A 23,958-nucleotide genomic window follows, 5' to 3' on the forward strand; every position below is an offset into this window, starting at 1 on the left:
TTCATATTGCTGAGTATCAGGAGCATGGCAGAGTCTGTAAATGCTAAACATCACATAGGCATGGCAATACGTTTCCTGGAAACCTAGCGTGTAAGAGGTAGAAGCACGAAGTTCAGAGTTTGAGGTCTGCCTTGGCTATAAGAGATACTGTTTCTAAACCACAAAAAAGTTAGTAAATCATGACTTGCTTAGTGAGAAGCCAGTGCTCAGGGTCGGTTCTGGGTTCCTCCATTGATTTAGTAAACAGGCACACTGAGAATTACTGGGAACACATTACTTCTCTAGAACCTGTCCTGTTGACTCTTAGGATAGACACAGTTGGTCATTCTGGGCACTCTGCTATAGGTGGTCACCACATTAGCTATTTCCTTGGACTTCACACTTGAAAATGAGTGTGTTATTTAAAAATAATATAATGTTGGATGGTGTTACTGTGGTTCAGACTACTGCTTATGACACATACCCAAGTTGACCCATTATCTGCTTCTAGAAACTCATTACATTTCTTACAGGTATATTTGAAATATATGCAGTGTTAGTTCAAACATTGCTTGCTTTATTGGTTACATTAAAAAGTACAAGATTGAGTTTTACATTTAATTAGTTCAAGGGACATGCACAGGGATACAAATGGTTGTGGAAGATAGAAGAGGGTGTTAGATCCCTTGTAGTGAGTGGTCATTGCAGGCAGTTGGAAGCTGCTAGATATGGGTGCTGTGGACCAAGCACAGGTCCTCTTCCAGGGCAGTACCTACAGAACTACAGAGCTACCTCTCCAGACCCTACCATGGGCCTTTCAAAACAGAATGAAATTCTCAGGACCTGACTGAAGAGCAATTCTGTTGGAGAACAAATTGAAGAGGATTTTAGCATCAGGCACACTCTGTATCAGTTTCTGTTTTCCTAGCCAGCATGGCTAGTCTTTATCTCTCCTAGATAGTAGTTAGTTCCTCTTCATCAGAACCTGCCACACTTAATGAAAATCTCTTGTCAAGAACGGTCAACACATCCTTGTTGAGGTCAACAGGATGCTTCACTGTGGTGTCTTCTTTCCAACAGATCCTCACCATGATCACCAATGCCGCCTACAAGCCCGGGAGGGTGCTGAGAGAGTTACAGCTGCTGGAAGACCCAGAGTGGAATTTCCAGGAGGAGACTATCGAGGCAATGTAAGTGTCCTCAGCTTTGGGAAACATGGAGTTGGTCATACTTCTCATGCTGTTTCCCCACTCCTTGGTTTGATACTGTCCAGGCACACAGAAACAAGTCAAAGGTCTGTTGCATCACATCTCCATGTGTTACATGTAGACTTCCTGCCTAGATCGGTTTTAGTATCCCCGTAACATAATGCTTAATAAAAACAACTTTGGGAGCCAAAGATGTGTTTTTCCTTGTGGGCTCTGGTTTAGCCTGTGCTCACCTGGCTCTCTTTCTAGGTCTGCATTGTGGCAGGATGATATTGTGGCAGAGGCTGTTAACATCCCAGTGGACAGGAGAAAAGAGAGAAAAGAGGTGCCAGCTCGGTGCCACCTCCTAAAAGAGAATTATCAATTAAGGACCAAATGCTTAATAAATGGTCCTAGAAGGGCTACTCACATCCATGTCATAACAGTGACATTTCTGCTCTACTGAACTGTGTTAAGCGTTAAGATTGCTAATATGAAAAGTGACTTGCTTAACTAGTATTCTTGCATATATGTTTGTATGCATATATGTGTATTATATATGTGCAAATGTGTATGTGTGTGCATGTAAATATGTATGGAGGTCAAGGAGCACCCTTATAGGACATTCAGGTGTTTTTTTTTTTTTGAAATAGCCTCTTATTTTAGTATAGTTGGCAAGTAGGCTGTGCTGATTGGACAACAAGCTCAGCTGTCCTTCTGTCTCCACGTCCCCAGATTGAGCAATACAGCATACACCACCCTGTCCAGCTTCTAGAGCTTGATCTCAGGTCCTTGGGCTTGCTAGGCAAGCATTTTACCAATGGAGTTATCTCCCCCGCCCCTTATTAATAATACATATTTTTATTAATGATTAAGCATTCAGAATCGAAACGTGTGTATAAGCCAGTGGAAAACTTACTAGGAAGGAGAAGAGCCTACATGGAAGGGGTTCCTGTCAATCATTGCAGGATGATCATCTTGGGATTTGCTATCATGACCCGTTTGTACCAAAGAAAATATCCTCTGCTTTGGAATAGAGAAAGAATTTAAAGTTTGAAGAAACCGACATATCTCTTTGGCTTGCGTTAAGTGCAATGGCCTTGAGCGCTGGGTTTATGTGTATGTAGTTAGCCAACTTTGTGCTTTGATTTGGGACTTGAGAAGATGACTTGGTTTGGGTTTTCCTTCACTTTCTTCTTTCTCTTTTTATTTCCTATTTAAGATTTTCAAAGCCAGGGCCTCTATGCCAGAACCTAGCCTTTTAAAACTATAGTATGTGGCAAATCTCACTGAGTTGCTCAGTCTGGCCATGTATGTGAATTTGAGATCCTCCTGCCTTAGTTTCTTGAGTAGGTGGGGTCAAAGGCTTTACCTTTCTCCATCTCTGAATGGGAGAGCAGGCATGCTAACATGCTTGCTCATGATTATTGAGGAGACCACAGGAAAACGTCCCTTACTCTGGTGCTGAGTGTTGCTTAGTGCCTAAGAAGGCCTAGCCTTCTTTCATGCCTTTCCATGGAGCCGTAGAGATAGCCAAGGACCACCTTGCACTTGCTCACACCAGCCATGCAGCATCATACCCAGTCTAATCCATGGTGGGACCAGCTGCATGACCACCATCATTTTCTCAGTTACTGACTCTTCCCGGCACCATGTATGTGGTTGGTGGGACAGTTTATGGTCAGCTACCCACTCCGAATTCCTGGTGTCTGTTTAGGTCAGTCCTGTCATCCAATTCTGTAAAAGTCACTTATGGTTCAATGATGCCCAGTGACAAAGGGAAGGAACTGACAAATGTAAATATTCCACGCTTACCTACGTCATTCTGAGTCTTAAGACACGGGAATTTGACTCTCTGCTTTAGGGGGGATCTAAAACAATTATCCATCTAGAAACACTGAAATGTTTTTTGTACCCACCAGAGAATAATTCTCCAGCATACCCCCAGTAAGACTGTAAGAAAGTAGTGTACAGAGAAGATAAAAGCTGCTCACAGAGCACCGCGTTATTAGGAAATAGAGATGTCACTTTGGAAGTACACTCCAGCTTGTCTGTTTTTGTTGTTGCCTTTGAGGTAACAAAGTGTCCACTCTTAGAATAACATGGGAAGAAGTCCTGGTGTGGGCCTAGAGAGTCTGAAGTTTCAGCCCATAGTGGAGTAGCATGGTAGGGAGTGAGTGGTTTCCTAATGAGCTGCTCACCTCAGGGAGACTGTGTGAATGATCAAAAGGAATTAGGGACAAAATAGAGGCATGCCCCAGAGACTCATTGTCTCTATCTAGGCCCTGCCCCCAAAGTCTTTATCTTTTCCCAATAATGCCATCAACTTATGAATCCACTGAGAAGTCACTGTGCTGATCAATAATCAATGGCACTGTATGATCCAGTCATTTCCCCAAAGCCCCGAGGCTGGCATCCACACATCTAACACCTTTAGGGAACACCTCAGATTCCAACCTTAACAATGCTGTGTGTCTCCAACCCCTGGCATGTAGGCTGCATGTACCCCAGGAGAGCTATGAGGCCCAACACTAAATCCCAAACTTGAAACGTCGTAATTTTTTTTAATGCATTTATTTTTATTTTATATGCCTGAATGTTTTGCTTGCGTTTGCTGTGTACCACATGCCTGCAATGTCCTCTGAGGCCAGAAGGAGGATAAGTCCCTCTAGATCAGGAGTTATAGATAGCCATGAGCCACCTTGTGGGTGCTGGAAACCTAGCCTCCTTTCTCTGGAAGTATAGCCAATGCTAAGAGAACCATTGAGCCATCTGGCCAAGCTATCATGCCATTAATAATAATAATAATAGCTTCATGTGTAGTTCTCGAGTGTGAACTTTGTAGGTGACAATATCTGTATCTGTCATAATGCCGAAAGGTTAGACCCACCTGCCAGCCTTAACAGAATAAGTTTGAAAATGAACTCACTGGTCCTACTCTGTTATCATCCAGGTACCGAGGCAGAACATATATGGCTGTGGTCAAGATCGTGAAAACAGCCGACCAAGTACTAAGTTTCTGCCAGCAACTTTGTGCCAGGCTAGAATGCTGTCCCAACTTGCTCAGCTCTGAGTTGCTTTCTGAAGCCTGCCCGGAGAATTGTTACGTGTACACCAAAACCAAATACAGTGAGTATGAACAGGAAAGACACCCAACATGCCTGAGTGCTCCTGGGCTGTACTGGGCATCTGTTTGTTGTCTGTCTGTTTGTCTTGTCTTGTTTTTAACTCTTTGCAGAGTTCTTCATGTGAGTACCTGGAGAACTCTTTAAGATTTGCTGTTGCCAATCCATGTATGTTTTAGGCTGATATAAGAAGGGGTTGGATGAATCTAATAGTGGTGGTGGTGGGGTTCATTAGAAGGTTTTGGGAAAGAAGAAGGGAGAACTTCAGAGGACCAACTATTTCCTAAGCTGTGTGTGTCAAAGAAGGATCTTATAAATTGATAACTAGTAATGTTTAGGGACTCTAATCAATTTCATGTCCTAGTATAAACCCATGATTTGTAAGGAAAACACTTTTTTGGGGTTCTGTTTGTTTGTTTGTTTCGTTTCTGAGATGTGGCCTTTTCATTCTGTGACCAAGGCTAGCCTAAAGCTCACTATGTAAGCTGGGCTGGCTTCACAGTTTCTGAGCACCCCCTGCCTCTGCCCTTTACAGTTGGGGTTACAGGTGTGAACAAGTCCTTCACTGCTGGCGGATGGTTCTCTCACCCCACACAGGAAAGTGCCCGGGAAGTTTTCCTGCACAGACCCTGTCCGCTTCTCTCCTGCTTAGATAATTCCCTCAGCACTCTCTTGGGCACCTTCCTTCCCAGATGCCTTTGCTTTGCCACTGCTAAGCAGGACTCTGAGTTGGTCCCACTTTCCCAACTTGTAATGCTTGTGACTGTCATCCCCCACCACACCGAGAGATCTCTGCCTTACACTTACAGCTTCCCACTGCCTTTCATTTCTTCTCTTCTGAGAATGATTTTCTTCCACCCTGGTAGCCTTTCCCACTGTAGAGGTCTCTAATTTAGATATCTCAAGCTTTGAGAACTTCAGTCTAACAGCTTCTGAGCTTCCCAACCTCCCCTTAGTCATCTCTGGTCCTTGGGCCAGGACAAGGAAGTTGGCTCTGCCAGCCCAGGTTGGAGCCACCTAGAGTTGAAGAACCCACACAGTGTGATCAGAGCTTTGAACCACAGCCACCTGTATATCAACTGCTGTGTTGGAACCATGAATATAGTTAAGATACTGTTCACAGTATGGCTCTTATATGTACAGACAGATAGACACTAAACGTGTGAGGAGGAGGAGGAGGAGGAGGAGGAGGAGGAGGAGAGAGAGAGAGAGAGAGAGAGAGAGAGAGAGAGAGAGAGAGAGAGAGAGAGAGAGAGAGAGAGAGAGAGAGAGACTTGGCAAATTAATCTTCTGTTCCCAGTCCCTGGCATAGAACCCAGTCTTGCTCATGCCAGACAAGCATATTACCACTGAGCCACATCCACAGGCCTTGTTTTGAGACAAGGTGTCTTAGTTGTTTTGCTGCTGTGGTTGGTCAAATACTCTGATTAAAACAACTTATGGGGGGTGTATTTATTTTCGCTCACACTTCCAAGTTGCAGCCAACTATGGCAGAAGTTACAATGGCAGAAATTTGAGAGGGGTGGTCATGGCACATCAGATGAAATCGGATGCAAGGAGTACATGGTAGTTGTCTGCTTACCAGCTCCCTTCCCACCTCAACTAATCAAGTTAAGATAACTCCCCACCCTATCAGCCACAGGCCCTTCCCAGGTAATTCTAAGGTCTGTCAAGTTGACAATGAACCCTAAGCATCACCTAGAAATTCCCTTTGTGATTTATACTTTCTCTATGACTTACTCTACCCCAGGATGTTCACACTTCCCTATTCATTTCTATAATACCTTACCTCAGGCCAGGTTAGTCAGCAAGGGCTCCTCGGTAGCTACTGATCCTGAAGGAACTGACTTGTCTGAGGACTTCAGTTGGCTTGAATGTTGACCTTGTAAATAGGTTCTTCTGTAGTCCCGGGACAAAAGGGAGATGGGGTCAGCACTGTGACCTGCAAGTGAACTAAAAGATGATTCTGGGTCTCATTTTACCAAACTTCAAAAGGCTAGGATCCCTCCGAGTGAATATTGCTTTCACTGGAAATTGAGGTACAGTGGCAGGGGGAAAGCAAACAAACAAAGCAAAATAGCTGTTGGTTAGAGTTGGGACCAGTGAGTCCAGTGATCTCCCAGTGGGCTGTATGGCTCTGTGATGAACACATCGTAGGTTATACTCTCAGTAAAACTGTCTTTTTTTTTTTTTGTAGCCTATTATTATGGAAAAAGAAAGAGGGTCATTAATCCTCCACTTGGAGACAGCAATGCTGAAAGTCCACCACAACCAGTCAGGAGAAGGAAACGCAGGAAGTCAGTCTATGTGCAGAAGAGACGGAAGTCTTCTACTGTGGCCGCACCAGTGGCCGAAGCAGTGGCCGCACCAGTGGCCGAAGCAGTGGCCGAAGCAGTGGCCGAAGCAGTGGCCGCACCAGTGGCCGCACCAGTGACCGCACCAGTGGCCGCACCAGTGGCCGCACCAGTGGCCGCACCAGTGGCCGAAGCAGTGGCCGCACCAGTGGCCGCACCAGTGGCCCAAGCAGTGGCCGCACCAGTGGCCGAAGCAGTGGCCGCACCAGTGGCCGAAGCAGTGGCCGCACCAGTGGCCGCACCAGTGGCCAAAGCAGTGGCCGCACCAGTGGCCAAAGCAGTGGCCGCACCAGTGGCCAAAGCAGTGGCCGCACCAGTGGCCGCACCAGTGGCCAAAGCAGTGGCCGCACCAGTGGCCAAAGCAGTGACCGCACCAGTGGCCAAAGCAGTGGCCGCACCAGTGGCCAAAGCAGTGGCCGCACCAGTGGCCAAAGCAGTGGCCGCACCAGTGGCTGCACCAGTGGTCTTGGCACAGGTACGCTAGAAGGGTCTCTTTGGTTTTATAACTTAATATGTGATTTATGTGTGTGTGAGAACAAGTCACAGGGCAGAAGGGGAAGGGAGAGAAGACAGAGAGGTGACAACACAGGCATACGCTTGCTGTGCTGCACCCGAGGAAGCTTAGAGACAACTTTGTTGTCTCCTCCTACTGTGGGACCCCAGAATCACAATCAGGTTGTCTGGTTTGTGCAACATGCACTTTTGTCTGCCCTGTTTGGTTGTTTTGCTCAGAGTGGCACATCATTTTTGGCTAAGCTGATTCACCAGCAAATCCCAAGGACCCATCTGGCTCCACCTTCCCAATTCCAAACTTTTCCACAGAGCTTCTAGGGATGAAACCAAGGTTCTTGTTGTTGCTTGTATGACAAGCATTTTACCTATTAACTCCCCACTCTTCCCATTAAGTCCCCCATTCCTTTGCATACCAAGAACCAATTGCACATGTTCAACTACATTAAAAGATGTCTGTGTTTGGATTTTTTTTTTTTTTTTTTTTTTTTTTTTTTGGTATTTTGGGATCTCCATAGACAAACCTTGCCAGGAGCTTTATTCTGGCAAGAAAGGGAAGTGCTATTAAGGCCTGGCAGTGTAGCTGTCGGTAAGAGGTACACTGTGCTCATCAAGGCCCTTTCAACCCACCATCACTAAGCACATCCCTTTGCCCTGCAGGATGCCAAGAACACTCCAATTCAGGAAACTGGTTACAGGCTCCGGTCTTCCCAGAAAAACACCTTACCAGCAGTGGCCTCTTCCCGGCCACGGAGGGCTGTGACCCTCAAGAAAATTTCAACAGCTGTGACGAAGCCTCCAGTGCAAAGGGCACGGAAGCGCCGCCAAGTGCCAACTACTGCTTCTTCTAGGAACAGACTCAAGGGTCCACTTATTAGGCTTGAGAAATCACAGGTGAGTTCAGAGATTGGAGGGTGCATGACTCATCTTTCCCGGGAGAAAATGCAAGGTCAAATAGGGGAACAGGGATTGAAGAAAAGATCACTCAGAGGCCGCCTCACCCGGGGGATCCACCCTATATGCAGCCACCAAATTAAAACACTAATGCTGATGCCAAAAAGTACTTACCGACAGAAACCTGATAGAGATACCTCCTCAGGATCTCTGTCAGAGTCATATAGATGCACCTGAGCATGCTTGCAGCTAACCATCGAACTGACATGAAGGTGCTAAAGAAAGGACTAAAGGAACTGAAAGGGGTTGCAACCTCATGGGAAGAACAACATTATCAACCAACCAAATCCTCCAAAACTCTCGAGGACTAAAACACCAACCATTGAACACACATTGAGAGACCTATGTCTCCAGTTGCTTATGTAGTTGAAGCTAGTAGTGTCTGGCATCAATGTGAGAAGAGGCTTTTTGTCCAGGGAGGGCACGTTTTCCCATTGTAGGGGAATGCCAAGGCAATGGGGTGGAGAGGGTGATTAGGAGGGAGCACACCTTCATGAAGAAAGTGGAGGGGGAGGGAGGATGAGAGCTGGGCTGGGGGCGGGAGAGCAGAAGGGACAACATCTCAAATGTAAATGCAGAGTATCTAATAAAATAAAATTTAAAAATAGAACACGGAGTAGAGTTAAGGGTATATGGTTCAGGAAAAAATCTTTAAAATATCAGAAATGACCCGAGATGCTCTGTCAAACTTCCCAATTCCAAGGACAAAAGAATGATGTCATCTCTTGGTAGACAGGGCCAGGAAACAACAGACAGGAGTTGCCAGGGTTAGAATAATGTCTTCATTTCTGGGTGTCTTTAATCCTCTAGAGCTTCCAGTTAGGTGGAGGAAAGGGTCCAATCTCCAGTTCTGGGTCCCAGAATTCCATCTCTACATGTCTCATTTCCACACTTGAGTTTTGCACTCCTCCCTCACTCTCGTACAAGACACCTCTCTCATATCATAATATTAAATCAGCATGCGTGGCACTCCTGTAATCCATAGGTGACATATGAACTGCTGCTGAAGTCCTTGGTGCCATTGTCACGTAAGCCAGGGGTGACAGTGAATTACCTTGCACGCTTCCAGCTGGGCTTCTTACTATCTATTCACCTTTCTTTCTTTCTTTCTTTCTTTCTTTCTTTCTTTCTTTCTTTCTTTCTTACTTTCTTACTTTTATCAGAGATGTTTCCTCAGAAACCTGGCCCTATATTTTCACAAGTAGGGACTCAGTAAGCCACAGGGTATAGCAGGAGCATGTTTATAGGTGTGCACAAAGGCCAGGGATCGAGCTCAGATGCAATTTCTTAGGGGCTGTCACTCTTCTTCTTTTTTTATATAAAAAATGTTTTGAGGCAGGCCATCTAGTGCCTGGAGCTTGCTTAGTAGTGGGTTATTCTCTCTGAGCAGCAACTCCCACAATCCTCCTGTCTCCACGTCCCAAACTCCACCACAATTTTTTTCTTTTCTTAATGTGTGATCTGGTGATCAAACTCACGTTCTTATTCTTGGGTGTCAAACATTTTGCCAACTGAGATATGTCCCTGGCCCGGCTGTACCTTCTGTTGTTAATGTTTTTAAGCCTTTGAAGATACCCAAGTCACTGCAGGGGTAAAAGTCACCAGAGGCAGGTTGTTAAGAAACTCCGAGTTCTGTCTGTGTGCCCAGTGAGAGACCAAGAGGGCTAGGAGTTCTGGTCCAGCACTGTGGAGACACAGAGCTTGTTAGGACCCGATGCAACTGGCCCCACAGTGTGCAATGACAGTACCCTGCCCCCCTTCCCTGCAGGATGCAAAGGATTCAGAGGAGGAGAAACTGATCCTTGAGAGCAATCCACTGGAGTGGTCTGTCATGGATGTGGTACGCTTCATTAAGCTGACTGACTGTGCACCTTTGGCCAGGATCTTTCAGGAGCAGGTACGGTGGCTTTCTGTGTCATTGGATGATTTTCTGGACTCCAGGTCTTATCTCTGTGTGTTTGTATGTCTGTGCATGAATGTATATATGTTCATGTGTGTGCAGTTACATGCATGCCCGTGTGCACATTGGTATGCATGTGCATTTGAGGCCCAGAGGAGAGCATAAGGTATCCTTCCTCGAGCAATGTCACCTTTATGAGACAGGTTCACTCACTGGCTTGGAACTAGGCTACTGGCTGACTAAACTGTCTTCCCAGCCCTGAGACTCTTAAAGGAACTGCCTGCCTTATCTGGCTTCTTCATGACTTGGTATGGAGCGATAAAGTCTTACATGCCCTTCAGCTGCATGCTAGAGTTGACATCTATCTGTAAGCAGGCTCGTCCAGGTACAGTACACCTGCCATGAGGGTTTTCTGACTGACAGGTGCCTGCCAAGTGAAGAGTGAATATCTAGGCTCCGCTCTTATCCCTAGCTGTAGCCCACTTCCTGGTACCAGTTTCTATTAGGCCACTTCCTAGTACCAGTTTCTATTAAGCCCTGGCTGTGATAAATAAAATGCTCTCAGCCTGGAAGGGAATTGATTTCCTCTCATGGCTCATAGTCTCGAAGGAAGGGTTGTCAGGGAAGGAGCTCAAGATAGGAACCTGGAAGCAGGAACTAGAAGCAGAGACTTGATGGAACTTGCTCTCTGTCTTCTTTCCATGTCTGACTCAGCCAATGTTCTCATACTAGCGTGGAGGGTCACTAACCAGCCAAGCCTCACAGAGTAAATATCTTGTCTTTTAAGACCGAATATTTTTCTAAATACTATTGTCTATATAGTTGATTAAAGATAGACCTCTCTAGTCTGTTTTTACATTTAATAAGTCAATAATTTAAAGTAACATTTTAAACATTAAGGTAGAAAAAAGGTCGATTGCCCATTGATATAGAGGATTTTCTAGCTTTATGTCCAAGTCAATGAGGTCAAAGGTTGCAAAAGGTCAAATGTTGTAAATTTTGTAAAAATTAAAGACTATCCCAGAACTCCACCTCTCATTCCCATGAGTGTAGTTCTTGGTATTAAAGCTCTGCTGCCTCTGTACTCATGAGGTGAAGTGATTAATTCTCATTCACTCTGGAAACTTCTGCACACTCCTGAGGAGGTCACATGGAAGAAACAAAGAGGAGCCAGACAGGAGGTCCGGCTCTTGATTTCTGCCGTTCGCTGCTCTTCTTCTCTGGGCACAGACAGGGAGGCAGACAGAGAGACGTGCTTTCTGACCCAAGGCATGAGAGCAATGATCTGTCTTTTCATTATAGCTCACAGGCAAGACAGGAAACGCTGAGCAGTGCTCACTGATAAAATGTCATCTCCATCTTAGAAACAAACACAAAGCAACAGTGAGGAAATCATGTAGCGTACTGTCTGAGGTAGCATTTTCCCAGTCTGGTACTTAGACACAGCGATATTAAAACAAACATACAGACAAACAAACAAAACAGGAACCTGTCTTATTTAAGTACAGGACAAATTCTTCGTATATAGGTTTAAATACACCGCCATCTATATGTTGGTCCATATATACATTCAACATATACTGATCCAACATATACCTTATAATGCCTAAAATATGACAATGAAATATATTGTTTTTTTAGAAATCTTAAATTTTAGACTCAAATGTTTCATTCACTTTAGAAACACTATTCTTCTCTGAGCCAGAACAAGGGATAGGTTTTTTTGTTGTTGTTTTTGTTTTGTTTTTTTTTTTTTTTTTTTTTGGTGATTTCTAGATTCTAAGGACACACGTGGCCATACACTTTAGATGAACCATCAGGTAACACTTTTAAATTATTATTATAACAGTTGAAAATCCCTAATGTGAAATTCAAAATAATTTTGGGAGCTCAAGAACATCTGTATCACAAATGCTTACCAGGCTTCTGTGTTGATAACTGTGTTCAGAATTGTGCAAACTCTCAGTGAGGTGCTGGTGTGTGGGATGGGTGGCTAAAACACTAAATTCCTCTTTTATGTGTCTGCTAAGCCCAGTTTCCAACAATATCTCAGACTATTTCAAGGAAATAAACTTTCTGGCACATTTCACCATAGATTCAAAGAGTGGGCAACAGCTTCCTCCACCCACCTCCTCTGACATCATCTAAAAGCTTTGTCCTTGATTTAGACGTCAGGTGGGCTTTTAATGGATGAGTCTTGTTCTTCATTATTTTGCATTTTACATTAGGGATTTTTCTGCTGTTGTAATAAAAAATAGTGGTGCCTGCTGGTTCATCTAAAGTGTGTGGACACTTGAGTTCTTTCTGGTCCATTAGACTTTTAATGACTTATTTTTACTAGCTCTTTTTTTCCTGTCACCATTTTGTCGAAATGGGCAGTGCTCTGGTTGGGTGAGGCCTCCAGAAAGCGTTTCCTGAGCTGTCAGATTATTCACCAGCTTGCATGGGAGACCACAGTGCACAGACTAATAATAGCTGTTAATGCTTAGGGACGTTAGGAGTTCAGAGATGGTTCTGATCACCGGGAGTGATTGCAGACACTACACGTTCCCCATTGCCAGCATTCATACCTTTTCTTTCCAAAATGTTGTGGCAGCCTCTCAGTAAAATCTACTCTTTGTATTTTGTGCTGCAAATCTGAACATCATACAGCGAGAGTCCGAACATCCGTAATGTGGTTTAAGCACATGGCCCTGAATAACCTAGTCTATGTGCTTGCCCATTGCCAGTCAGGCTGCTCAGAAGCGAAGCACACTGTCTGAACAAGCTGCTCATTTTATGAGAATGTTAAAGGATCATTGGCAGACTTAGTTCTCTTTTAGGGTTTTCCTCTTCCTCCTTTTCATCCCCACACCAACTTTTCTTTTAAAACACTCACAGCTAATAGCGGGAATGGGTTGGACATACACAATTTGAAGAAGTACACATAGGTGTCAATTATTTAGTTCTTTGTCCCCCTCCCTGTTGGCTGAAAGATTTCTACATATAAACTACAATTAAGGTTTGTTAGTTCTATTTCCCAGGTACTTTTGTAGATTTAAAAGCAAAATGAGATTAGTGGAGTGTACCAGGCAGATAGAATCTGTGCATTATTTCTGCCTCTTTATGTTAAACCTTCCTCTTTATAATGTTCTAATTAGACATCTTAGTTAGCATAGATGTATCAGCCTGCAACTCAAGCTTCATTCAGCCATTTATTCTTAGTCTTAGTCCCAGGGATGAAAACATAGCTTCTGTGTGCAATTTATGAAAACGTGCTCTTGTACAAGAGCTTCAAAGGTGTGCCTTTCTCATGGGTCATCTCAGCCATCATGCCTTTGAGAGGTCTTCTGAGCCTCCTGGACCTCAATGTAGATATTTAAGATTTCAGTTGTTTATTTCATCATTAGGTTTTCTGGGTCCCACCCCCTTTTTCTAAGATACTCAGTTGAATATCCGTCCATTTCAGGGAATGGCTTACTGTTCACTTGGCTACTGACTTTTCCCTTCTTCCCTTTTGTGTCTAAATCTGTTACCTCCAAAGATTTCTCTTCAAGTTGGGAACTCTGCCTGTCTGCTTGCTGAGGCTTCTGCCAGTATCTGTGGCTGGTTTACTCAGTTCTTTAGCTCTGGGGTTTTGCTTTGATTGTTACCCCATTCTTGATCCCTTGGCTCAATTCATCATTCTTATTAGGAGCCAGGCTCCTTATTTCAACTGTCTATTGTCTTTGGGGGTCTGCTACTTGCCAGTGGGTTACTCTGAATGCCCCATGTAGTCTTAACTTTTTTCATAGTTTACATTGATATTTCTTGTACATCTGACAGATTCTTTTTCTCTAATCGTTTTAAAGGATAGATTCAATTGTAAAAGATTTTCTTCTAAAGATGATTCTTAGGAGTGTTGGGTTAACATGTGGCAACTAACATGGGTTCCGTTTGAATGTAGTATGATATCATGATTTTACCAGCAATAAATAATGGTTTGTGGCATGGTACATGTGGCGGTGGTGATATACACTGGACATGTTTATCACTGTGTAGCAATAAGGAAATTTAATGGAGCAAGGTAGGTATAGCCCTTCTTTCTCTGTCTGTTGTCTGTTTTTGTCTGCATATCTGTCTGTACACACACACACAAATGTGTGCATGTATTTTTCTCTGGGAAATCACACTATGTAGTTGACAACTTTCTCTTTGGTGCCTTATCACCTATCTTGGTGATAAAATATCAGACCATACAAAGCAGTGAGTTAGTATGTTTTAGTGTCCATATCTTTTCTGGTGTTCAGATCAGCATAGAAGGACCTGACCAGAACTAAGAATTTGCTGTCCCAGAACAGGATACTTAGCCTGGGAAACAACTTCTGGACCCTCTCCACTGTTCCATTGCCTGGAACATCCACTAGGAAAAGCTTAGGAAATTTCAGAGAAGCTAAAATGTTTTTTAGCAAAAAACCATTTTTATCAGGGTGGGAGCGATGGCTCAATGGGTAAAGCAATGCAAACCTATGACCCAAGTTTGGATCCCCAGAACCAATAAATATCCAGGGGAAATAGTGTACATGTATATGTAATCCTAGCACACTCCTGTGAGGAGAGGAGAGGCAGAGACAAAATTACAGGCCAGCTAGCCTGCAAGGATACAATGTGTTGGACAACGTAGGGGTTGAGGACCAACATCCAAGGATTCCCTCTAACTTCTACACACACACACACACAGAGAGAGAGAGAGAGAGAGAGAGAGAGAGAGAGAGAGAGAGAGAGAGAGAGAGAGAGAGATTGGTTAACACAAGCTTTCAGTAGTCATCAAGCTAAATGCTACCTTTGATAATATGCCCACAAGTTTAAAAGCACAAAGAACAGTTCTTTACATGTTTAGCTCCTGGACAAAGCTTGACAAGATGAACACATTCTCCAAGTGTATCCTCCTTCTCTAACGTGGCTTTCTCTCCTGACAGGACATCGATGGGCAGGCCCTCCTCCTGCTGACTCTCCCAACGGTGCAGGAGTGTATGGAGCTGAAGCTAGGACCTGCTATCAAGCTGTGCCACCAGATTGAGCGAGTGAAGGTGGCTTTCTATGCCCAGTATGCTAGCTAACTCGCCCTTCTTAGTGGGTGTCGCCTGGCTCTGATAATGCTGTGTTTGTTGTCAAGGTTTCCAGGACCTCCTTCTTGCACCAGCCTATTTGATAGTCCTATGTTTTTAAAGCACACGGAAGAAACACCAGCAGCTCTTTTTTTTCCCACAGAGTATTGTGAATGTTCTGAGACGGACCCTCCCTGGCTCAGCACCTCCGAGTTTCCTTTTCTTCTTTCTGGAAGTCAGGTTTCCTTGCACCGAGGTCTAGGTTCCTGAGAAACTCAGACAGATAAGGTGTTAGCAGAGCAGAATAGCCATCTTGCTTCTATTTTTGCCTGACTCAGTCTCAAGCTCCCTTACAGCTCCGTCTGCCACACACATGTAGGCTACCTTGGTTTAGACCCACCTCCTTTTCCGTTTGGTCTCACTTAAGCTCCATTGTCCCACACTGTGCTGGGCTCTTTTCAGCTTCTTCCTCTGTGAGAGGTGCCTTTTCACAAGTACGGTGGGTTACCATGAGACAGCTACCGTGTAAGTGGAACCTAAAACATTTACAATAGCAGACACTCCTGCAGTCTCCTGCAGGATCATAGCTGCAATGTTTTAAGATCACTGTGACCAGTCAGGAGGAGGCTGCTTTAGGGTAGTAAAAATTACATATTGATGAAAGGCTTTCACAGGGCAAATATTAGAAAATATTTTGGGGGTAGCTATTTTTTTGTGAACTAGCTGTATCTGCTTAGAATGCTAACACAGATGGTCACTGCTAGCAAATCCTTCTGAGCATCTTTTCTGCTAGTGCCTGACTTTCCACATGGAAAGCAAGCACAAGGGAGCAGTATTTCACAGCATAGGATAGCAGAGCAAATACTGGATCCAGTTGGTTTCCATCCGTTGTCTAATGGCCAACTTCATGTCCTCGGGTAGCTCAGCACCACCCTGGATCCATGTTCCCATCGAGGAGAAAGGTAGAGAGGAGCCTAGGTAGACCATAATGAGAAAACAAACAAATATGGCCGCAGAATTTAACCCTCCAGTTTCTGACTTTCACCCTATTTGTGGCTGCTTCTGAAATCTCACGAAGTCATTTGTAGACTCATCAAGTTTGAAACCTCTGGTTGCCTACGTTAGTTACTTATTCTCAACCCTGGGCCATGGTTGCATTATCTGTTCTTGAGTCTCTTTCATCTTCCCCAAAGCTGGTATTCTATGGTCAAGCTACAGACCTTTGATAAATGGGTATGCCTAGGGACAACTGGTGGTTGGACTGCTTCCTGTGTGGTGTCTGTGTGGTTAGCTTGCACTTGGGTTTTTCTCTTCTAAGCTCATGTTGAACCTTCCTTGCCTTGTTTGCCTTCTCAGCCATTATCTTTGGCCATAAATACTCAGTCTGTCGGTTGAAATACTCAGTCTTGTCTATTTCAAGATGGGGTGGCATTTCTCCTGTACCGACTCTTTCTTGATCCTTCACTGTGGTTCTTTCAAGATGAGTTATTTCTTATGCTTCTGAAATGAGATGTGGCTATCACATTGCTTGAACATGGTATGATTTCAAAACAAATGTCACCTTCCCATGCCATTTCCAATAATGACACAGAGGAGGAGGCATTGCCTTGGTACAGTGGGTGGGGGGGGCGGTTTCCTAGAGGTCTGCTGAGCCCACGGAAAGAGCCAGAAAACAGAAAAGCCTGCCAGAACATATCCACCATTAGTGAGAAACCCTTCTTCCTGCGGATCCAAATGTTTCAACCTCTCTTCATGCTTCAGCCAGGCAGCTTAACATCCCGGTCGTTCTCCCTCTGCATAGCGTCATCAACTGAAGCCTAACCTTCGGCTTTGGCAAGGAAGAGATGACAGAAATCTTACCCCAAGACTGACCTGGCCAGGGGCCACTCTCATCAGAGTGGCTGTCAATGTGCAGCCCTCCTACCCCTGTAGACTTGAGAATCATTTCCATGACCAAAGAGGATGAATTTTCTCAGAGAGGTGCCAGTGTCCTCCGGAGCTTTGATCCAGGATGGCATTCTCGCATTTGGAATGCAATTTTGTCACCAGATTGTAATGTGGGTTTTGTTTCTTTCTACACTTGCCTCTCACTGCTTTTGTCAGAGCCACTGAGCTGATTTTTATGGAATGAAATAAAATAAAGATTCAATATTATTTCAATACTTTAAATTTTAAATATTTCAAATAAAATTTTCAAAAAAAATACATGGATTTTATACACATACGCCAAAAAAATATTCTGCCCTAAGTACCATGAAATGATGCCCTTGCCTCATTGCTTCCTTGATGGTATCATTTCCTTATCTCTCGGATTGTCTTCTGGGACCAAAAGTCCTTTCCTCCATGTCTCCCTGTACTGACACCTTGGGTGCATCACTCCATTCATGCTCTTCATGAGCAGACACTACCCAGTCCATGGAATGGGCTGAGGAATGGAAATTCCACCTCAACTTAAATAATAACAGTCTGTCTATGCCCACCTTAAAACATAAGGTGTGTTTCAGCCTCCAATTTCAGGAATATATTTTTATTGTGTTGTAAAAAAAAAGAAATAATAATAAAGAATCCTGACCATAAAATAAAACATACCCTGATCAAAGCAGGCTATCTGGGCATTGCATAATTTCCCTATTCCAAAATGGTGTCCTTCACCATAGTTTCTAATCCAGAGCGCAGAGAACTGGTCTGTCACTTTTAAAATTAGATGCCTTTGATCAGAGTTTGACTCACAGACAGCATTTGAGTTCTACAGCTGTTTGAGTCCCTAGACCTTATTTGATCATATTCAGAAGATCATTTCCCATGCTTGCTTTGATTTGGTCCTCAATAAATTAAAATGATCCACACTTTAACACTGCCACATCTGACCTTCACTGCCATCTTCAGACGGTTCCTTTTGATCAGCCCTTTGAAGATGAGTCCCTCCTAGTCTATGTCACAGAATGTTGAGTGCTGTATGAGGCAAATATTGGCGTTGTCTTCTATCTTACACCAAATACTGCTTCCCAAGATTTGTCCCTGAGTTTGGAAGCCCTCGGGGTTTTCATACTTATTTCATACAACACCCATTTATATTCATTTCTGTATAAAGAAACAGTACAGAGCAGTATCAGGAGATCTGTTGTGGTTTGACATTGCTAGTGTGAGGTTAAGATATTCGAGTCTAGGCTCCAGTTACTCTCTGTCCTTGGAGAGCTATGATTGAGCGTGCAATTATTTGGAATAAAATGTAAATTAAGATAGCTGTAGTGTTTATACCACAAGTCTCTGGGGACACCTACTGTTTGTGTCCCTTTGGCGCAATAATTAAATAGGAAGGAGGATTTGAACTGGCAACTGTGCAACCTAATGGTTCAACTTGCTCACTAATTGCTTTCTGTTGGAAAATTTTCAGTAAAATCGCTCACTTTAATCAGTTTAACTTCTTAAATTGCTTAATTCACCTAGCTTTTTAAAACTAGGGTGGTTTGTGGGTATCCAAAATACTCCACAACAGAACAAGATTGTGGTATGTGTGACACATTTAATTTGCTGAAAAGTCATGCCTGCTCTCCTTGGGTTTTGGTTTCAAAAGCCTTTGTGGTTAAAATGGTGAAGAATGATTCGGTTTTCTGAACTATACGCATCCTTGTTCAGTTTTCTTTTGATGACTAAGACTCAGTACCACAGAGATGTAGGCCATGTCACCAAACTGAGGCAGAATAGTGCTTTGGATGGGACAAAGAGGAACACTGAAGCAGGAAAGTTCTATAATAGTCTTTTGCTAGAGCATTGGATTATTATGAAAACAGTGGGTTTTTTTTATTTCAATAAAGGAAAAAGTGAACATATTACCTGTCACTCAGAATGCAAGCTAACATCTCCAGAAGCAGAGAGAATCCTAGTCACCAATGGAGGGAGCCCTTTATGTCTCATGCTCCTCTTTTCAAAGTTTATATCGAAATTTGGTTCACACCTTGTGTATTGGTGCATAAAAGAAAAAACATCAGAGTCTTTATGTTTGAAGTTTAAAGGACAAAGGGCATACTCTCTCAGTCTGCTGTAAGATTATGTTCTGTATATGTTTCCATGTACATAAAGGAAGATATATATCAGAGTTCTATTTTAATTTTTATTCTAAATGGAAAAAACCCTTTTTACTTGAAAACATGGACACCACGTTGCTAATAAAATAAAAATAAATTTTTGTTTTTGTTTATGAGTGTTTGTGTTTATGAGTCAACGGTTACTAAATGTATGTTCAGGGCTTCTGTTAGGGTTCTTTGCTCCTGAAGTTTGTTTTGGTTTTGCATTTCATTATAGGATTTGTTGTTGGTTAGAACCATATATCTCAAAGTCACCTCTTGCAATGGAATTTTACTCAGGTAACATGTGCCTGCTCTTATTTTATTCCTGTTTTGTTTGTTTGTTTTATAAAATTTTAACCCAAAACAACGTAGAGGAGATAATGATTTGTTTGGCTTGTGCTTCGAGGTCACAGGTCACCATTAAGAAAAATCTAGGCAGGAGCGCAAGCAGGAACTTGATGCAGGAACCTGTGCTCACTTGCTCTTCTGTAGGCTCATGCTTAGCTAGCTCCCTTATACAGCCACAGACACTTCCCTGGGTACAGTCAAACAGTGCCTTGGGGCTCTGGGAATGATTGCTGAAGTGCCTGACTTGTGGTCTTAATGACTTGAATTACATACTGAGAACCCAGCTAGAAATACCTAGAGTACATGCTTGCCATCCTAGGTCTCTGGGATAGAGATGGGTGGGTCCCCAGGGCTCAGTGGACAATGACTGTTTAATTCAATGAGAGACCCTGCCTCAAAGAAGATAACCATTCTAAGTATGATCCCAGAGGTTGTCCTCTGACCTCCACACAAGTGGACACATGTGTACATGCACATGAACATGCACACACGTGCACATAAACATAGTATTGCTTACTTTCATATGGTTCCTGGCCTTCCCAGCTTCAACCATCTTTCATTTCTAAGGATTTCCTGACACTTTGGAAGAAAGATTGCTTTCTTGCCATAGGGACCCTAAGTTAATAACTACATTGACTGATACATTGGATGACCCACTCTCACAACTATGTTTTGAGTATTCAAGAAAGAAGAGGAAAACAGCTTGTCATTATGTTACCCCAACCCTGGGATCTGATGCAAAGAGAATCCCCCTCCTTTTCTGCCACTGTGACTTATATTACACAGGGAGAGTGAGAAACCAAAACAGGCTTAGGCCCCTGGGTAACGGAAGTGGACAGACACTGCGTCTGTCCTTCTGTCTGATCTCAAGTAGCACACTTCACTTTCAACTCATTTTTAGTCCTGCTGCTAGTCAAACCTCACATATACACATTTCATTCTCTTCTAATTGTGGGTGGTTTAAAAAAATAGGTTCATGAACTAAGTTCTTACTTTGCAGTTCAAGCTGCCTTCAGACTTGAGATCCTCTGTCTCAGCCTGATGCATGCTGGTTACACGTGTGCACCCACCATGCCTGGCTCCCACGAGGTGCTTTTGTTTGTTAATCACTGTTACTAAAAGTTCAAATCTTTCACAGCAGAAGCAGAGCCTCAGAAAGCACAAGAAAAAGCATCATTTCCTTTCTCCAATAATACCAGCAGCAGAGAGGATGGCACAGCTGGATAAGTGTAGCTAGCCTATTTCTATCTGGATTTAAATATCTTTGAAAACAGAAATTTGAATGCTGACTATATGGACACTTCCAAGTTTCTAAATTGAATAAACCAAAGCAAAAGTGTTTTTCCTGTTGTTTTTCTTCTACTTAGCCAGACTATGTATAACTTTCAGTTCACTAGAAGCTTCTCCTTTGTTCTGAGGTTTGTGGTGTCTTAATGAGAAGGTACAGTGCTTACTAGAGGTTCACATAACATATTTTCACAGTCCTGATTGTGTGAGGATGACCTTGGGCGATTCCATGCGAAGACCAGTAAGGTGAAAATATTACCTGAGCCACAAAGAGTTGTCTGAATAGTTTCATGAAGGTGTGCTTATGACACTGGTTCAAGCACAGGTTACACACATCTCTGTTGAATGAAGCTTGTTTGTAGTGTCAAAGTTTTCTTTAGTGTCATGTTTAGCTGATATGTCTAAATGATAGATCATGGTAATAGATGAAAGAAAGTTTTGCTTTGTTAGAATGACGATGGGGAAACATTCAATGATACCATGACCACTACTGCTGTGTCTTTTCACTTAACACAAGATTTGTTCTGTTTTAATAGTGGGGTTTTGCTGGGAAGTTTTGGAATGATACACACACACACACACACACACACACACACACACATATATTCTACACGTGTAAACATATATACAAATATTAGGTATATATGTGTATGTATACATTATATATTTAGGTGGTTATATATGTACAGTATGTGTGTATGTTTGTGTAATGTGAATACACACACATATATACATAGATACACATACATAAATACACACATATATGTGTTTATAAACATTATATATATATGGGGGGTGGTATGAAGGGAGAGAACATATATCTCAAAGACAGATAATGTTGAATAAGGGGAAAACATACACGTTTCACATACAACTGACTCCAAGTATTTATTCTATCACCTTCCAGTTATATAACACAAAATTTCAGTTTTCTATAAAAGGCTAAAACGTTATGCATGTTTACAGTTAATAGGATTAATCGACACAAAATAAATGCTGTGTGGTGTTTAGCACAGAAGACTCAATGAATTTTAGGAATCCAGTTTCAGTAAAATAACTAAAACTCAACCTCTGAGTTTAATGGCCCACCCCCCACTTCCCCAGAGGTGGTGTCAGAGGATCAAAAGTTCTAGGCTGTTTTTGGCTACATTACAGGCTTAATGTCAGCCATGTATCAGCCCTTATATGTAGAAAGCACCACATATTCTTTGGAGGGGAGCTTTGTGAACAGTCCACGGGATTTCAAAATCCTTAGTCATGTTGCATGTCTTGAAAGCAGGTGGAGACCACCTGCTTCCTCTGACATGATGCATTTTGCTGATAATTACAAACCAGTTGCACCTGGCATGATGTCATCAAACACTGGGCAAACCCAGATGTCAAGCCAACCAGTGACTATGAGTGGTACTGTTACAAGGAGCGCTGAGTTGCTTGAGTCCCAATTCTGTGACGTCTCCACTATCACCCGCAGTTCTATCCTCTGACCTCAGCATCAACACTGCCAAGATAATCTGCCATTTCTACCTTCTTTATGTCTTCCTATCAAGCTAGTGGTACCTATAAGTTGGGTATGAATGAAGCCATACCCATGGGAGCCAGGATATTGCAGTGGGTAAAATAGGCACCCAGCAATTGATGCATGAACGTGGGAATCAGAGGTCCCTGCTCTGTGGTCATTGTCAGCCCCACAGTTAAGAACCACAACCACTGGCAACTGGCATTCAGAGCCCATGCGCTCAACTGTTCAAATCTTCAGTTCCATGGGAAGTAAGGGGTGTTTCAGTTGACAGTACTTGGAAATGTTTAAGAAGTTTCCCCTTAGCTTTCATCGGTGACATATAGATTGTATGAACAAGTCCCTCCTCCAGAACAATGCCCCCACCCCTGGTATGGCTGCTCTGCGCAGTCCAGCAAGCCACAAGCTTCTGTTAGAATCATGCCTAACCTTATAACATAATGTTTAGCATTTCTTTTCCTTACATGCCTAACTTCTTTACCTGAAATTACTTCCTCCTCTCAACTTAGCTTTTCCTTGGGGCCTCTTTTCTAGGAAATTCAAATGAAATGTATGCATTTAAAAGCACCTATTATTATAGTCAGGCAATGTGAGAACAATAATGAAATATTCTGGCATAACTCAGCCGCCCTGGGAAACTCACCCGCCCCCTGTAATTGGGGCACTCATAATACAGGTCTTTTCCGAATTAAGACATAGGTTAGAGGTGAAAATTTTAAAGCAGTCTCTGATTATTAAAGTAATGTGTTTGTACTGTAGAACATTTGGAAAGCAACAGTGTTATTAAGTTGCCCATTATCTCATTATGTTCAATTATAATTTCATCATGTTTGCATTTGTATTTAGAATACAATATTGATATTAAGTCATGTATACTATTAGAAAGACTCACTGGAATTCTGCGACACTTTGTGAGGCAGAATTAATATTCTTAAATATCATCCTTCGTGAGGCAACATTAATATTCTTAAATATTATCACTTTCATCTTTAATGTGTTATATTCTGAGAAACTAATTTCATTCTTCATCTCACATTCTACATTTCTTTTTTTTAAAATTTACTTCGGATACATTTTTTAAGGTTGTAATTAAGTATTTGTGTATATATATATGTATATATATATATACATATATATATATATATATATATGTAACAATACTATAGGAAAAAAGGCTATTAATTTGAGGGGATAGGAGAGAGACTAGGAAGGGCTGTAGGGAGGAAAGGGGGATGTGATACAGCTCTATTATAATTAAAATATATTCTTTTTATGTTGTTGTTGAGCTTCACACAGTCTGTGAGTTGTTTCTGGGGGTGTTCAGAGCTTTCTGGGGTTAGTATCCCATTATCAGTGACTGCATATTATATCTGTTCTTTTGTGACTGGGTTATCTCACTCAGGATGATATTCTCTAGATGCAGCCATTTTCTTAAGAATTTTGTTAAGTCATTGTTTCTGATAGCTGAGTAGTACACCATTGTGTAAATGTACCACAATTTTTGTATCCATTCAACTACTGAAGTACAATTGGGTTCTTTCCAGTAGAGCTGCAATGAACATTATGGTGCATGTATCTTTGTTGTGTGTTGGAGCGTCTCTGGGGTAAATGCCCAGAAGTGGAATAACTGGGTCTTCAGGTAGTACTATGTCTATTTTTCTGAGG

General features: G+C 42.7%; 1 protein-coding gene across 1 annotated transcript in view; it reads left to right on the forward strand.

Moving 5' to 3' along the window:
* SFMBT2 (Scm like with four mbt domains 2) overlaps nucleotides 1–15,087 on the forward strand; it is a gene marked incomplete at both ends in the record, with an annotated part of 135,728 nt that extends 120,641 nt beyond the window's left edge. Inside the window, 6 exons of the mRNA XM_080918490.1 lie at nucleotides 1,060–1,169; nucleotides 4,120–4,295; nucleotides 6,489–7,120; nucleotides 7,816–8,049; nucleotides 9,878–10,006; nucleotides 14,947–15,087. Coding sequence (XP_080774616.1) covers nucleotides 1,060–1,169; nucleotides 4,120–4,295; nucleotides 6,489–7,120; nucleotides 7,816–8,049; nucleotides 9,878–10,006; nucleotides 14,947–15,087 — 1,422 coding nt within the window. The remainder of the gene's footprint in view (nucleotides 1–1,059; nucleotides 1,170–4,119; nucleotides 4,296–6,488; nucleotides 7,121–7,815; nucleotides 8,050–9,877; nucleotides 10,007–14,946) is intronic.
* Nucleotides 15,088–23,958: the final 8,871 nt, after the last annotated feature.

This window comes from Micromys minutus (assembly GCF_963924665.1).
Source record: "Micromys minutus genome assembly, chromosome: 6".
Taxonomy (NCBI): Eukaryota; Metazoa; Chordata; class Mammalia; order Rodentia; family Muridae; genus Micromys; species Micromys minutus.